The following is a 17703-nucleotide window of genomic DNA, read 5'->3' as shown; positions in this document are numbered from 1 at the left end:
ATTTTAGATAAAATATCATGAAGACTTTGAGAAGACGAAAGGAAGAGGCTTCACCCCAGTACCAGATGACCCAGTGACGGAGAGAGTAAGGAAAAACACACAGATTGTTAGCGATGCTGCTTACAAGGGCGTCCACCCCCATGTAGTGGAGATGGACAGACGACCAGGAATGGTTGTAGGTAAGTGTTCATGGAAAGCTGTTTGAGTGGTCTACATGTCCCTTGGGCACAAATCAACTGTGATAAACCTTTTGGTAAGAGTGTTCTCTGTATTTATGTATTGTACATGTCAAGTGGTGCCCAGGAGAAACATAGGCAAGAAATATATGAGGGCCCTGTATATGTTCACATAGTGTACACACAACAGAAGCATACAGTGGTGTATAATACCGCATACAGTGCCTACATAAGTGTCATACAGTGTACATACATGCTGGAGTGTCAATATTGTGCAGAATTTTTTCTTAAGCTTTGTTTTTTGCACACAAGGACGGGACTTGGGCAAAAATATTTGCTCAATTTTGCCACTCTGCGCTAGTAAGGGAATGGTATATTCCCATAGTGTCCAAATATTATTGCCTAAATACTGTAATACTACAACTATCATGAGGTACAGTGTAAAGTGTCTAAAAACATAGTTAGAAATGTCATTTTACATTAAAAGGTGCTGTATGTTGGGCCAAAATTACCAAGGTTGTCATTTGGCAGTCTAGTCCATACTTTTTCCCTCGCCTTCTGTGCTATTGTTTTATGCTTTGTGCTCATCTATACCTCACCTTTCTTTTTTCTGTCTCATCTCATGCTTTTTTGTCTCTCAACAAAAGACCTTAAGGTTTGGCGTACTGACCCAGGTTCTATTTTCGACATTGACCCACTGGAGGACAATATTCAGTCTCGGAGCCTTCGTATGTTATCTGGTACAGCAGCTTGAGTTATTCTTCCTCATAAAAGACAAGAGACCTTAAACCATATGTCACACTACACTTAATAACAAATATTAACAAGTGATCGCTAGGGTCGTAGTAGGGAAGCCTTCTAAGAAGTAAAGATTGTCCCCTTTAGGAAAAGTTTTTTAGTTTTCATTAAAAAAACAGCTCAGTTTCAAACCACCGAATTACCATGTGAAATAGCTACCAAAATATATGATAACTAGCTGAGTACTCGGCGTTGCCCAGTCTTCCTACCTAAACATTGTGGCAAAAGCAACAATGACACTCCTGTCCTCATATCTCAACCTCATATCCCATCCTTCATGTCCCGACCTCATATCCTGTCCTCATATCCTGTCCCCATATCTCGTCCTCATATCCCAGCCTCATAGCCCATCATCATATCCCCTCCGCATATGTCATCCTCATATCCCATCTTCATATCTCGTCCTCATATCTCATCCTCGTATCCCGGCCTCATATCCTGTCCTCATATCCCAACCTTATATCCAATCCTCATATTCTTATCATATCTCATCCTCATATCTCGTTCTCATATCTCAACCTTATGTGCCGCCCTCATATCTTATCCTCATATTCCATAGTCATATCCCGACCTAATATCCTGTCCTGATATCCCATCTTCATATCTTTTCCTCATATCCCAACCTCATATCTAATTATCATATTCCGTCCACATATCCTGTTCTCAAATCCCAACCTTATACCTCGTCCTAATATCCTGCCCCCACTCCAGTAGGATGTTTAAAAGTCCCTGTCAATCTCTGCAGCCTGTAAATAACATGATCAGGAAATTTACCGGAAGTCCCATAAACTTGCATGAGCATGGGTTAGGGTTGATTTAACTCTACTATATTTTTAGTTAACATATAAGTAACATGTACCTAGTTTTATCTGACTATCTCCAGCCATTTGGAGATACAACATATGTATGTATGTAAGTGAGTGTGTGTGTATATATATATATATATATATATATATATATATATATATATATATATATATATATATATATACACACACACACTCACTTACATACATACGTTGAGTTTAATACATAAAGATCTAGTAGCTAACATGCCCTTTTAATGCCAGATTAAAGCGGTACTCCGGCGAAAACCTTTTTTTTTTTTTAAATCAACTGGTGGGAGAAAGTGAGACATATTTGTAAATTACTTCTATTAAAAAATCTTAATCCTTCCTGTACTTATTAGCTGCTGAATACTACAGAGGAAATTATTTTCTTTTTGGAATGCTCTCTGATGACATCACGAGCACAGTTCTCTCTGCTGACATTATTATAATAATAACACTTTATTTATTGTTGTCCTTAGTGGGATTTGAACCCAAGTCCCCAGCACTGCAAGGCAGCAGTGCTAACCACTGAGCCACCATGCTGCCCTTAGCATGTCTCTGCTATGCACCGTTTCTAAAATGGACAGAGAAGTCAGCAGAGAGCACTGTGCTCGTGATGTCATCAGTGTTCCAAAAAGAAAGGAATTTCCTCTGTAGCATTCAGCAGCTAATAAGTACTGGAAGGATTAAGATTTTTTAATAGAAGTAATTTACAAATATGTTTAACTTTCTGCCACCAGTTGATTTAAAAGAAAAAAAGGTTTTCACCGTAGTACCCCTTTAATAAGCAAGTCTCCTGTATACAAATGCTGTTCATACTCTTTATATGAATTCTATTTCAAATCATTATCCTAGATATTTATTTCTGCTGCATGTTTCTCTGTTTCATGCTGCATCTTCTCTTCCCTGTTGGTCACTATACTATTCCTTTATTTGTAGAGAGAGCTAGTCTTGGTAACAGGCACTCCTGTGGTGCGGCCCGGGGGTGTCAGGCTGATGACAGGTCAGAAGTGTCTGAGATGAAATCTAGTTTCTCTTACTACAGTGAGGGTACGAGGGCATCTGAAGAAGGAGGTAACAAACACCAACACTGCCTTACTTAAAGCAACCGTCCCATCTCTACTAGATGTTTAATAACACCCCCTCCTCTCAAAATGCAACCCATTGGCTCCAGCTATGGTTCAAGCTCCCAAGTAAACATGCTTAGGTATTTGCAAAAATTTTTTTGCTATAATGATAAACCAAATAAATACATATCAGAAAACAAGAGACCTTGCAAATAATTTTGAGTAAAGAAAACCCTACCTCAGTGGTCTCTAACTGTGAATCCAGCTGTTGCAAAACTCCCAGCATGCCCGGACCGGATGCAGTAAAGGGCTACATAATTGATCCAACGATCATTCACGGGGTCTTCCCTACATGACCCGCGAGCCTTGTTCTGGGCTCTGTAAACAAGCGGTGATCTAAGAGGTTGGTGCTTCGTTACAGCACGGTTTGAGCTGACTGATTGGGCCCTAAGAAATAACTACAGCATCTGACTACACTGGGTTTGTTTGTAGTCTGTAACTATGGAGACACCAAACAATGGTATATTTTTTCATAAAGTAGTGTGCAAACTACCCCTCTGTAAACCTCCATTTTCATCAATCTGTGCACTATTTCTATTTTAATAAATGCCTAGTTATACTTTCACATAACTGTAGTTTGACACAATGTATCAGCATATGTAGAAGCCAACAATCTGCAGTCCTGGACACGAAAAAAGATGTGTGCTACTTATCTTTATATTGATACATTGTATCAAACCACTGAACCTAATGTTCTACTCACTGACAACAAACACATAGTGAAAATTGTGAGGAACTAAAACAAAAGACCACCTTAAAGGGGTACTCTGGTGAATTATTATTATTATTATTTTTTTAAATCAACTGGTGTCAGAACATTAAACAGATTTGTAAATTAGGATAAATAAAGAAGCACGTACGTGGAGATGGTTGTGTAACGGGCGCCATACTACCTGCGCCCATGCTGAGACCCAGCTCCCCGTGAACCGGACCCCGTCACACAACTATCTCAGCCAAGCGGTGAGTACACATACGTGCTTCTTTATTTATCCTTATTGATACTTCATTCTATCGTATGTGCACCCCGCAGGAGATCCCGAGCGTAGGTTGCTGAGACCGCGCTGCCTTCCAGTAAAGGTGAAGTCCGCCTCTTGTGTGCTCTCCCTTTTCCTGTCTCACTGCTATTAGAGTTGTAAATTACTTCTATTTAAAAATCTTAACCCTTCCAGTACTCAGCTGCTGTAAGCTCCACAGGAAGTTCTTTTCTTTTTAAATTTCCTTTCATTCTGACCACAGTGCTCTCTGCTGACACCTCTGTCCATGTCAGGAACTGTCCAGAGCAGGAGAGGTTTTCTATGGGGATTTGCTCCTACTCTGGACAGTTCCTGACATGGACAGTGGTGTCAACAGAGAGCACTGTGGTAAGACAGAAAATAAATACAGCAGCTGATAAGTACTGGAAGGGTTAAGATTTTTAAATAGAAGTAATTTACAAACCTGTTTAACGTTCTGTCACCAGAGGATTTAAAAAAAAAATTTCACCGGAGTACTCCTTTAATTAGATCTCCCACCTTCTTCAGACAAGTTTTCTTGTGATAAAAATTCCATTCCAGCATTTTTTATGCATTCTTTGAGAATGAATGAATACCATACCTGAGGAGGTTGTTGTTAAGTATTTTGTACTGTACATGGGACGGCTGCCTTAACTAGCATTGGCACCACATTGCTGTGTGAAGCTTCACTTATAACACACCAAAAGTGTTAGGGTCTATTCACAGGGCAGAATCTCCTCTTGCGGAAGTTCAGAAGTGTGAATGGGAGTGCGGAATCCCATAGAAATCTATGGGCTTTAATTTGAGGTGCAATTCCGCAAGCTGAAATTCTGCCATGTGGATAGACCCTTACTGACACACACTTTTCCATTGCCCGATTCCACTGATGCCTCCCCCCATTATATCCTATGGAAAGAATCAGTCGGATTGGGCGACTCACTCACTAACTCACAATCTCAGCCGGTCTCAGGACTGACAGTCTCTGGGCTGAGGGACTGTAAGGTTTATATTATTGATACTGAACAGGACCTTATACATATATGTAATAAGTATGAAAAGATCACAAACACACAAAAAATGTTCCAATGACTGATGAACATTTAATGATGACATAATATTTCTCAGCATCTTATAGTAATTTAAAAGGACATATTCATTCATTAGAATTGTGTGTTTGATCTTGATTTGCTTTACTAACTTTTGCCTAATATGTAAAATGACTCTGTTTTATGATCTATGTTCTGCAACTGTGCATAGCTTTATTATGTAGACTGGGTCACTGGTATTACAGAGCTTCAGTCGCTCTGTTGTGCTTCTGGGTACGGGGACGTGTTGTCATAGACCCACTCAGCCAATCAGCAGCCCTTAGCAGTGTTACGCCTCACTTCTTGGCTGGGCGTTCTAGGACATCACATCCCTAAACCCAGGAGGGTCCGGAGCTCCATAATACCTGTAGTGGTGTGGGAGCGAGGAAGGTAAGTGTGTGTGTTTTTTTTATTTTTTTTTATTTTAGTTACCACCCCCCGAGCATATGCATAAAAAACATGTAGCCTGGACAGCCCCTTTAAAGCTCTGTAAGGCTATGTTCACACAGAGGAATTTCCAAGCGGAATTCCATGGAAATATTCTGCTCAGAATTTCTGCTCCCATGATTTCAATGGGATTCTGCTGCACTGAGCACATGGATGAATGCTGTAGATGTATGTGCCATGGAAATCCCGATTTTGGCCTCCACGGCAACAATGAATCAGCCCAATGTTTCTGCAGATTCCGCTTGGAAATGCATTGCCGTCTATGGAGACGACGCATTTCCAAGTGGTCTTGGTGGAACATGCAAATATATATGTATATAAGAATGTCCGTCCATGGTGTTGCGGGTGGACATTCTGCACATTTTAAACCATGTGAACATAGCCTCAAGCTGTAAAGATCAGCACAGTAAAACATACTAAAGTAGCAACCATAAAAAAATCTTAGTTCAATCCTGCATGTGAATGGGTTTTAGGACGTGTTGTAACTCAGGATCAGTACAAAATAAGTAAAATAAAGTTCTGTAAACTTTTATGCTGTTTTATCTGTACAGTAATATTAGGACATCCTCAGGCATCATCCAAAACTCCCTCCTACCTAAGACAAAACTCTGTCCTGCCTCACACCTAGGAGTTGTAGTTTTGCAACAGCTGGAGGCACCCTGGTTGGGAAACACTGCGCTATGCATTTATGCTCCCATGTGGGGCCTCTCTCACATTCTGCAGACCTCTTGGCCTGAGGCAGTACAGAGTTTTGTCTGAGGGTGGAAGGAGGAGGGAGTTTGGCCTGTGGGAGGAGGGAGTTTGGCCTGAGGGGGGAGGGAGGACGGAGTTTTGCCTGAGGGGGGAGGGAGGACAGAGTTTTGCCTGAGGGGGGAGGGAGGACAGAGTTTTGCCTGAGGGGGGAGGGAGGACGAAGTTTTGCCTGAGGGGGGAGGGAGGACAGAGTTTTGCCTGAGGGGGGAGGGAGGACAGAGTTTTGCCTCAGGGAGAAAGACGTTTTGCCTGAGGGAGGAAGGAGGACGAAGTTTTGCCTGAGGGAGGACGGAGGACGAAGTTTTGCCTGAGGGAGGACGGAGTTTTGCCTGAAGGAGGAGGGAGGATGAAGTTTTGCCTGAGGGGGGAGGGAGGACAGAGTTTTGCCTGAGGGGGGAGGGAGGACAGAGTTTTGCCTCAGGGAGAAAGACGTTTTGCCTGAGGGAGCAAGGAGGACGAAGTTTTGCCTGAGGGAGGACGGAGGACGAAGTTTTGCCTGAGGGAGGACGGAGTTTTGCCTGAAGGAGGAGGGAGGATGAAGTTTTGCCTGAGGGGGGAGGGAGGACAGAGTTTTGCCTGAGGGGGGAGGGAGGACAGAGTTTTGCCTCAGGGAGAAAGACGTTTTGCCTGAGGGAGCAAGGAGGACGAAGTTTTGCCTGAGGGAGGAGGGAGGACAGAGTTTTGCCTGAAGGATGACAGAGTTCCGGATGATGCCTGAGGAGGGCCTAATATGGACACCGTTTTATCTGGATTGTACACAAAGTTGGGAAGTCATCCTATACTTTGAAATTGACTACTACCTCATCAAAGCAAAAACTTCTAGTACAATAATATCCAAGGAATGAGACCCATTCTGGAGAAATATATGAACTGTTTTAGGGAATACTCACTTATACAGTATTCTGTCCATATTTGATGCTGCAGACTTCAAGCTGTGTTTACAATGATGTGGGTAAAATGTATCAAAAAAATGTGTAGCTCACTTAGGATATGGGGAAGAAGAGGGGGGGGGGGTGCTCGAGGTTAAAGGTGATGCCTTCACCCAATAGGCCTAAGAAATATACGGAAAAGAGGGATGTATATATGATATATATACACAAAAACCAGTCCTCAAGAGCACTAAGGGTATAAATTGAGAAAAAGAAAGGAAGTTTAGGATCCAGTAAAAGTATATTTATTATAATAATGAAATAAAATATGACCGATCGCCCAGCAGGGCCCTTGCAGAGGCGAAAGGTATATGTGATATTAGGTAAGATGTAGCACTACTCAAATAAAATAATAATAATATATATCCACTATAGTGAGAGTCTATATTCTGTTGGTATAAATATATATGGTTCACAGTTCGTCACAACCAACAATATTGCGGAAGAGAGTGTTCCAAAAGCAACCAAATTATCCGTAACAATAAACTCTCCAGTAACACCGGATAAATCACATAAATCGTGCCGCTTGTGACTGTGTTGCGATCCTGGTTAACCACAGCGCAGTTGTATCAGTAAATCCAGTAATAGAACTTGTAACCTTATTGCAGTTTCGGAATAGAAGCAATGTTCGTAGCGGAACGGTGCACAGCACCACTCACCCTCCTCGGCAGATCACGGATGCAGGCTTGGTACGGCAGTATCTTATGGTGGCGATGTCTGTCTGTACTTGCGGTGCCTTGCTGAGGTACAGCCTGGGTGAGTGGCTCTCCGGTGGGCTCAGAAGTTCCCGGGTTGGCACGGAATGGCGTCCGGCCTCGTGGGGTGATGTCCGGGAGTTCCGCCGCCCGGGGCTGTGATGGAAGATTGCAGGAAGCAGGTGCAAATCTGAATAGGGCGCTAGCAGTTCGCGCGTCCCAGTGGTCCCAGTGATAGGGGCATCCAGCAGTTGCAAATCAGAAATAGTGGATACAGTCTATTTTTAAGTGATGTACACTTAATAGAGTAGTGCTTAATAACGGGTCAGACGCGTTTCAAGGCCGCGGGCCTTTTCTTCAGTGACAAGAGAAGAAAAGGCCCGCGGCCTTGAAACGCGTCTGACCAGTTATTAAGCACTACTCTATTAAGTGTACATCACTTAAAAATAGACTGTATCCACTATTTCTGATTTGCAACTGCTGGATGGATGCCCCATTAATGGGACCACTGTGACGTGCGAACTGCTAGCGCCCTATTCAGATTCGCACCTGCTTCCTGCAATCTTCCATCACAGCCCCGGGCGGCGGAACTCCCGGACATCACCCCACGAGGCCGGACGCCATTCCGTGCCAACCCGGTGACTTCTGAGCCCACCGGAGAGCCACTCACCCAGGCTGCACCTCAGCAAGGCACCGCAAGTACAGACAGACATCGCCACCATAAGATACTGCCGTACCAAGCCTGCATCCGAGATCTGCCGAGGAGGGTGAGTGGTGCTGTGCACCGTTCCGCTATGAACATTGCTTCTATTCCGAAACTGCAATAAGGTTACAAGTTCTATTACTGGATTTACTGATACAACTGCGCTGTGGTTAACCAGGATCGCAACACAGTCACAAGCGGCACGATTTATGTGATTTATCCGGTGTTACTGGAGAGTTTATTGTTACGGATAATTTGGTTGCTTTTGGAACACTCTCTTCCGCAATATTGTTGGTTGTAACGAACTGTGAACCATATATATTTATACCAACAGAATATAGACTCTCACTATAGTGGATATATATTATTATTATTTTATTTGAGTAGTGCTACATCTTACCTAATATCACATATACCTTTCGCCTCTGCAAGGGCCCTGCTGGGCGATCGGTCATATTTTATTTCATTATTATAATAAATATACTTTTACTGGATCCTAAACTTCCTTTCTTTTTCTCAATTTATACCCTTAGTGCTCCTGAGGACTGCTTTTTGTATATATATATATCATATATACATCCCTCTTTTCTGTGTTTACAATGAGTTTACATCGAACTCAAACGTGAATCAGATATGCCCAGGATACTGTGTATGTGATTACACCCTTGATACGCATCTATTGATCAATAAATGGATTTTTTTTCCAATTCAAAGTGGGTCAGAGAGATTTGGTTCAAAAGTAGATTGGTAGATTGTCCGCCCAAAGGAAGGAGGCTTGAGGTAAGTACTTCTTATTGCAGGTTTCATGTATTTGAAAAGATTGGTGTGTTTTGTTTTTTTTCATTTACTTTAATATCCATGAAAATTATAATTGCTACTGTATTTTCTTAATGCAGCCCCTGTTCTCCCTGGTGCCTACCATCCTTCCCAGTCTCAAGGCTTTGGCTACATGCCGCAGTCCAGTATGTCCTCTATGAGGTCAATGCATTCTCCACATGCACATTCAACTTCTCCAAGTATGGTGAGTATTGGGATTTATCAATGGTTAATATATACATACCATGTTCTATGGTAGCACATACAGAATATGTCACCTAGAGCAGTGTTTCCAATCAGTGTGTCTCCAGCTGTTGCAAAACTACAACTCCCAGCATGCCCGGACCGCCTTTGGCGGTCCGGGCATACTGGGAGTTGTAGTTTTGCAACAGCTGGAGGCACACTGTTTGTAAAACACTGTCATAGAGCATTATGCAGTAAGATGGCTATAAAGCATTTCTATCCTTAAAGGGGTATTCCGCCCCTAGACATCTTATCCCCTATCCAAAGGATAGGGGATAAGATGTCAGATCGCCGCGGTCCCGCTGCTGGGGACCCCTGGGATCCCCGCTGCGGCACCGCGCTATCATTACAGCACAGAGCGAGTTCGCTCTGTGCGTAATGACGGGCGATACGGGGGACGGAGCAGCGTGACGTCATGGCTCCGCCCCTCATGACATGACAGCCCGTCCCCTTAATGCAAGTCTATGGGAGGGGGCGTGACGACCGCCACGCCCCCTCCCATAGACTTGTATTGAAAGGGGCGGGCCGATACATCACGAGGGGCGGAGCCACGACGTAACGATGCTCCGGCCCCCGTACCGCCCATAATTACGTGCAGAGCGAACTCGCTCTGTGCTGTAATGATAGCACGGTGCCGCAGCGGGGATCCCAGGGGTCCCCAGCAGCGGGACCGCGGCAATCTGACATCTTATCCCCTATACTTTGGATAGGGGATAAGATGTCTAGGGGCGGAATACCCCTTTAAAGGGATACTCTTGTGACAAACTAATTTTTTTTTAAATCAACTGGTGCCAGAAAGTTAAATAGATTTGTAAATTACTTCTATTTAAAAATCTTAATCATTCCAGTACCTATCAGCTGCTGTGTGCTCCAGAGGAAGTTTCAGTCTGACCACAGTGCTCTCCGCTGATGCTTCTGTCCATGTCAGGAACTGTCCAGAGCAGTAACAAATCCCCATAGAAAACCTCTCGTGCTCTGGACAGTTTCTTACACGGACAGAGATGTCAGCAGAGAGCACTGTGGTCAGACTGGAAAGAACTACACAACTTCCTCTGGAGCATACAGCAGCTGATAAGTACTGGAAGGATTAAGATTTTTAAATAGAAGTAATTTACAAATCTGTTTGACTTTGTGGCACCAGATGATTTAAAATAATAATAATAATAATAATTCCACCAGAGTACCCCTTTAGCATATTCTTTTATGTAGCCTGTAATCGACATTCTTCAACTTCTGTAAGATTTTGGCATTTAATCCTCAACATGGTTTTAAGGCCTTTTAAAGGGATACTCAGACGGACAAAAAAGGTTTTCAAATTAACTGGTGCCAGAAAAATATACAGATTTGTAAATTACTTCTAGTACTTATCAGCTGCTGTATGCCCTGGAGAAAGTCATAAAGTCTTTCCATTCTGACTACAGTGCTCCTTGCCGTAACCTCTGTCCATGTCAGGAACTGTCCGGAGCAGCAGAGGTTTGCTATAGGGATTTGCTCCTTCTCTGGATAGTTCCTGACAGGGACAGAGGTGTCAGCAGAGAGCAGTGTGGTCAGACTGGAAAGAACTACAAAACTTCCTCTGGAGCATACAGCAGCTGATAAGTACTAGAAGACTGAAGATTTTTAAATAGAAGTAATTTACAAATCTGTATAACTTTCTGGCACCAGTTGAACTAAAAACATATATATATATATTTTAACCTCTTGCCTGATGCCTACATATGATGCATCTTTATCTCTGTTTAGCATGCAGTTGAGAAAGGCCATTGTGCCGGAACGCACGCTGCATTTCTTGTTTAGTGTTATATGCCTGAATAAAAGCAAAGTCTTCTTGAAGATATCCTACTTTATGATGGGATTCAGTCTACAGAAATTTGCTCTTCTATCCACAAGCGACACATTTGCTCTAGGGCCGACCTCACTACTATTGGACCCAAGCAAACGGCACCTTACATATCAATTTTCTGAACATTTGTATGTGATGTGTTAGTCCAAAGTTGGTCTCTTGTCCATTTTTCAAAGAATGGTGCGGAGAGGTGCAGCTCACGCTGGGTGGTGCAGTAGTCATACAATGTCCAGCAAGTTCAGTACACAAACCCTTTTCTGATGAATGGGACTCATGCATGGGACTTGCTGGGCATCATATGGTTGCCTGGGCTAAACTATGTGTCTCTACACCGATCTTTGCAGAAAGGGCATGAGACCAACACTGGGCTTACACTTTCAGAGGGTTGACTTATCAATTTTCACATTTTTCAAATACCCTTCTGAGCTACCAGGGGGAAAGTTTTCCCTCTCAGGACCCTTATTTGTTTTCACAGTAGAGTGGCTACATAAGGGCATCTCTCTTTCTGGGCGACCAGGCTTGCCGGTCCTTTCCTCGTGAATTCAATGGGACAGACTGTAATGCTACATTTACCCTGTTGTGGCACTGAAAATAGAAACACCAGTTTGTCACACGAGTTACAGCTGATCAATAGGTGTAAGCTTCTGACGAATAAATTATTGTCAGAAAATCCTTCTAACAAAACGAGATTGTCCAAAGTGGGCCTATTCCAAAATTAAAAGTTATCCCCTATCCACAGAATAATTGGTCTGTGGGGGTCTGACCACCACCGGAATGGAGGACAGTGGTGAATCGACTTTTGAATACTGCTGAGTGCTGAATCTCTTTGGAAGTCCCAAATGGAACCGTGGCCAAGCTTGTGCTCCGGCAGTCTATGGGCGGCATGGAGACACAGTGGTTACCACTGTTGTCTTGCAGCACTTGGGTCCTGGGTTCAAATCCCACCAAGGACGACATCTGCAACAAGTTTGTATGTTCTCCCTGTGTTTGTGGGGTTTCCTCCAGGTACTCCGTTTTCCTCCAAAACATACTGGTAGGTGAATTTAGATTGTGAGCCCCAATGGTGACAGGGACCAAATTGAGTAAAGATTTTACAGCGCTGCAGAATCTGTGTAATCTCTATAAATTAAGAATTAATATTATTATAGTTTGCTGGAGCACATGCTTGACCACCGCTTCATGCACTGTCTATGAGACTTCCCAACAAGTTGAGCACTTGGCAATACTCAGAGGTCTAATAGAGAATGACTGGAGTGGTGGCCAAACGTGGGTGGGCACTGATAACTCCATTAAGAAAGGGAAGCATTAACTAATGCCAAACCTCACATTTTAGATGGAGGTAGCCTTTAACGTACATAATACCTTATATCCACACCCAATACTGACATATTACTAACACTATAAGAAATAATAACCCCCATATCTACCACCATCCTTGTGTCTTGTGCAGAGAACATTCAGAGCCATGTACGACTACAGCGCTCAAGACGATGATGAAGTTTCCTTCAGGGACGGTGACTATATTGTCAATGTTCAGTCAATTGATGAAGGATGGATGTACGGGACAGTGCAGAGAACTGGGAAGACGGGCATGCTGCCAGCCAACTATATCGAGCCTGTTAACTGAGAACCGGGCGCTCCTTCCCGTTCCGGCAATCGGCATACATTTTATTTTTATGTGATGGATCACCACGATCGTGGATACAATTATTCTTTTAAAAATGTGCAAAACTAAGTTTAATTTTTTTAAGCACTAGCATCAACCTCTATGACAATACAAGAAGCTTTTAGATAAAATGCTCTTCTCCTTGTAAGAATTACAGGGACTATACAAACAAACCGTCCTAGACTTAGTTGAATGTTGTATATTCTAATGGGATTTTTCTTCCTTATGTGACCTATTTTTTCATAGTTAACCTCAGAGGGCTGGTAATTGCTGACAATCTCGGATATAGCAGTGGCATAATGTAGATTATATATATATATATTTAGGATTAAGATGTATTCAGATGCTTCTGCTATATTCTCTTCTCTGTGCATTGGTTAGTATTGCACCATTAGTCAAATGGAATTTAACCTCTCAAAATTTTATTCTAATTTAACACTAAATAATATATTAGAATGATAAGAATTTAGTATTTATAATCATGATATAGTCCATACTTTCCAAAAGTTCCTTGTGATTGCATTGAAACTGAAAGGAGATCCCCATTGTACAAGAAGATGGAGATCCTCTTTTCATGACCCTCTTTTAAGACCATCTCTCACTCCAGACGTATAGGACAATTGATTTAAAGGAGATCTTCCGTGAAAATGAAGCTATCCACAGGTTTGCAGATCACAGGGGGTCTGCCCCTCGCGATCACCGGGACCGGAACCTGGCACTCAGTGAGGAGTGTGTGCTGGAGCCGACACGCGCTCCATTCATTTCTATGGGAGCGCCAAAAAACCGGGCATCATCGGTGCTATCATAGAAATGAATGGAGCTTGTGCCGTCTACCAGTAAAAGACACGCTCCTCACTGATAGCACCAGGACCCCGTCCCAGTGATCGTGGGGGCACCAGCGGTCGGACCCCCCCCCCCCCCACGATCAGCCACCTATCCACTATCCTGTGGATAGGGAATAAGTTCATTTTTGCCGGAGTACTCCTTTAAAATAGTGGTCTTAAACTGTGGCCCTTCAGATGATGCAAAACTTGAACTCCCAGAAGCCGTCGGCTGTCCAGGCATGCTAGGAGTTGAAGGCCTCTTCAAAACTGAAAGAAGGGATCTGATTGGTTGCTATGGGCAACTGCGCCACTCTTCCTCTGCACAGGTTTTGATAAATCTCCCCCATTGTCCTGGTTGTAGAATTATTGGCAGTATTGTTCTGGCAGCATCGATGGCTGAAGGCCCAGAAGTACCTGCCATTGTATTGGGGCTGTCCTACACATGAAATGCGGCAAGCTGCGTCCCCGTCTGTAGGTCTCTGCGCCATTGCTGGCAAAGACCAAATGTAGTTCATTGAAATTAATAAATCTGAGGGGTTTGATTCACTTTAAGGCATCAGGGAGATGGATGTTGTTTTTTTTATTTATTTAAATGATCATAAATCATAATTCACATCTATATATAAAAATAAAATAAAAAAAACGTTAGGGTTGGAGAACGCATAGCATATATTTGGCTATGCTAGTGTTTCCCATCCAGAGTGATTCCAACTGTTGCAAAACTACAACTCCCATTTGACATGTTGGAAGTTGTGGTTTTGAAACAGCTGGAGGTACCCTGGTTGGGAAACACTGGGCTTTGCATTAGGCAGGTAGGAATAATCTTTTTCAATTTCCTCCATCACTTTATGATGTGTGTGTGTGTGTATATATATATATATATATATATATATATATATATATATTGGACTAATATGGCTATTCCTAACTAATAGATATATATATATATATATATATATATATATATATATATGGGTCAAGTCCTGGGGAAAAAAGTGTGGGAACTCACCCAAGATTTCCACTTAAAGGGGTACTAGACATCTTATACACTATCCAAAGGATAGGGGATAAGATGTTTGATCCTGGGGGTCCCGCCGCCACATTCTCCCTGCTGCTCCTGGCGTTCGTTTAGAGCGTTGGGTTAGAGCGTTGGGGTCACGGTCATGGCCCCTCAATGCAAGTCTATGGGAGGGGGCGTGACGGCCGTCACGCCCCCTCCCATAGACTTGCAGTGAGGGGGCATTATTGTGAAGTCACGAGCCTCTGCCCTGCATCACCAGTCATCCAGCACGGAGCAAAGTTCTCTCTATGCACTGGATGTCTTGGGTGCCGCAGCCTAGATCGCGGGGGTCCCCAGCAGCGAGACCCCCATGATCAGACATCTTATCCTTTGGATAGTGGATAAGATGTCTAGGGGTGGAGTACCCCTTTAAGGGCTGGTCCTGCAGGACTCCTGCGCTAATGGGAGCTGTGTTCCTGCTGCGGAAAAAGTGCAGGAACACCGTTCCCATGAGTTCCTACAGGACTTGAGCCCTGTGTGTGTGTGTGTGTGTGTATACACACACACACATATATATATATATATATATATATATATATATATATATATATAGAGAGAGATAGATAGATAGATAGATATTGCAGCAAAACTTCTTGAAGTATAACTACCATCCTGCTGTGGTGGCAGGATACGTGCTGTGCTTAAAATTCCTGGCAACCCCCTGCTAGAGCCAAAGGGTCTACAGAATTGCCAGAAGTTCCATGCAAATCTATGGGACTTTCAGCAATTGTGTAGAGCGCTCTCTTTAGCAGCGAACTGGAATCGAGTGGGCAGTGGTTAAAAAACATGTATCCTGCCGCCACAGCAACAATATTGTAGTTACATCTGCACAGAGTTTATAGTTCTTCTGGTGTCTCTGCCAGAGTGTTATCCAACCAGGGTACCTCTGGCTGTTGCAGAACTACAACTCCCAGCACCCAGACAGCCAAAGTTTTGCAATAGCTGGAGGCACCCTGGTTGGGAAACACTGATCTATTTGATAGGCTGTAAAAGTCTATAGTGAGGAAACTCCCGTAACCTATACAAATTTAGTCGATATCATGTAGAGCTCTGACACTGGTCCTGGCCCTGACCACGGGATAATACAGACACTGCCATGTGTCCCCAACCTTAAAAGCAGAGAAGCACAAAATCTCACGACCACCAACGTCTCGTAAACAGACTCGCTTTCTATTGCCGGGCTGCTTTAATAGCTTTAATAGATTACTTATACTATCAGCATCTAAGCAAATAAATAATCGCACTGGAACATTTCTTTTAAGGGTCAAAATAAACCAAAATTAATAAAAATTTACTTATTGTAACACAATACATTTAACCATGGTGATGGGGTCAATATATATATATATATATATATATATATATATATATATATATATACAAAAAATGGTAAAAAGAGCAGCATTCCTCCAAATAGTGTAGAAAAAATGTGAATTTATTAGCTCACGTAGCAGCAATGTTTCTGTCCTACCATAGGACCATTTTCAAGCTTAGTGATACAATTCAAGAAGAGGGTATATATACCCGTACATAAGTGATTAAACAATACATATCAAGTGATTCAATTTCAACGTCAATGATAATGAAATTCATATAAAATCTATGCAAAAGTGCCATATATCCAATGTACTAGTGTACGGGGTGCCATAAAGTGCCATACAGTAAAGGGCAATGTGATTAAAAACAAGCTTGAAACAATGATAAATATATAAATATCATCATAATGATTACATGTATTATCAATAATCAATATCGGGGATACCTGTACGAACTGCTCTGTGTGTATAAACAATCATTTCGCCGGTGGCGTGGAATGCTGCTCACAGCGTGATTTCCTGTACATGTCAGAGTTCCAAAGCAAAGTCACATGATCTCGTAGCCATGGAGCACCGGGACGCTGCGCTGCACGCCCCAGAGCGCTCATATGAGCAAAGATGGTGACAGCAGGATGCTAAGTGTAAACTGCGCCCAGTATACCAAAACATGCTCTGTAGCAGGCGCACTCCTGTATTGGCTGTAGTGGCGAGGTCATTATGGGCAGCAGTTCTCAATCGAATTCCGCCTCGGTGACCTACCAGTGGTGGGCTTGTTCTGACATCCAGTTGATGAGGTCAGACACGACCACCCTACAAACCTGGGAGCTATCCCATATCTAACTGCTTTATATAATATTGTATTATTGCATATATATATATATATATATATATATATATATATATATAAAAAGAATAATATTTTTTTATTTTTTGATAATTTTTTATTTTATTTTTTATTTTCTATTTTTATTTTTTTATATTTATTTTTTGTTTATTTTTTATATATTTAATTTTCATTTCCTTAAATTCTGCTTTATGCTTTGTATTTAATTTCATTTTTATTTCGTTTTTTTTCTCATATTCTTAATCTCTATTTTCTGTTAATTGTGCTTTTTTAGGTTAATCTTCCCTAATCTGTTTGCCATTACTAGTAGTGCTATGGTCATCATCATTAGTACTACTAGTTGGCCCATATTTATTTGTACTATGTTTTGATATACTGGGCGCAGCTTAAACTTAACGTCCTGCTGTCACAATATTTGCTCATATGAGTGCTCTGGGGCGTGCAGGGCAACATCCTGGCACTCCATGGCTACGAGATCATGTGACTTGTACATGTACAGGAAATCACGCACATGTACAGGAAATCACGTACATCACGCACATGTACAGGAAATCAC

The 17703-nt window shown here is 42.4% G+C and overlaps 1 protein-coding gene across 2 annotated transcripts in view; it reads left to right on the top strand.

Moving 5' to 3' along the window:
* The window catches only part of LOC130273067 (LIM zinc-binding domain-containing Nebulette), a 271910-nt gene extending 258255 nt beyond the window's left edge, over positions 1-13655 (top strand). The window contains exons 5-8 of one of the 2 annotated variants that reach the window (XM_056519260.1): positions 8-179; positions 824-916; positions 9432-9556; positions 12888-13655. In XM_056519260.1, coding sequence (XP_056375235.1) covers positions 8-179; positions 824-916; positions 9432-9556; positions 12888-13064 — 567 coding nt within the window. In that variant the 3' untranslated portion in view covers positions 13065-13655. The remainder of the gene's footprint in view (positions 1-7; positions 180-823; positions 917-9431; positions 9557-12887) is intronic. The other variant, XM_056519259.1, reaches the window with a different exon arrangement.
* Positions 13656-17703: the final 4048 nt, after the last annotated feature.

This window comes from Hyla sarda, chromosome 5, assembly GCF_029499605.1.
Source record: "Hyla sarda isolate aHylSar1 chromosome 5, aHylSar1.hap1, whole genome shotgun sequence".
NCBI classification, from domain to species: Eukaryota; Metazoa; Chordata; class Amphibia; order Anura; family Hylidae; genus Hyla; species Hyla sarda.
The sequence above is the reverse complement of the archived record's forward strand: the minus strand, read 5'-3'. Positions and strand labels throughout refer to the sequence as shown.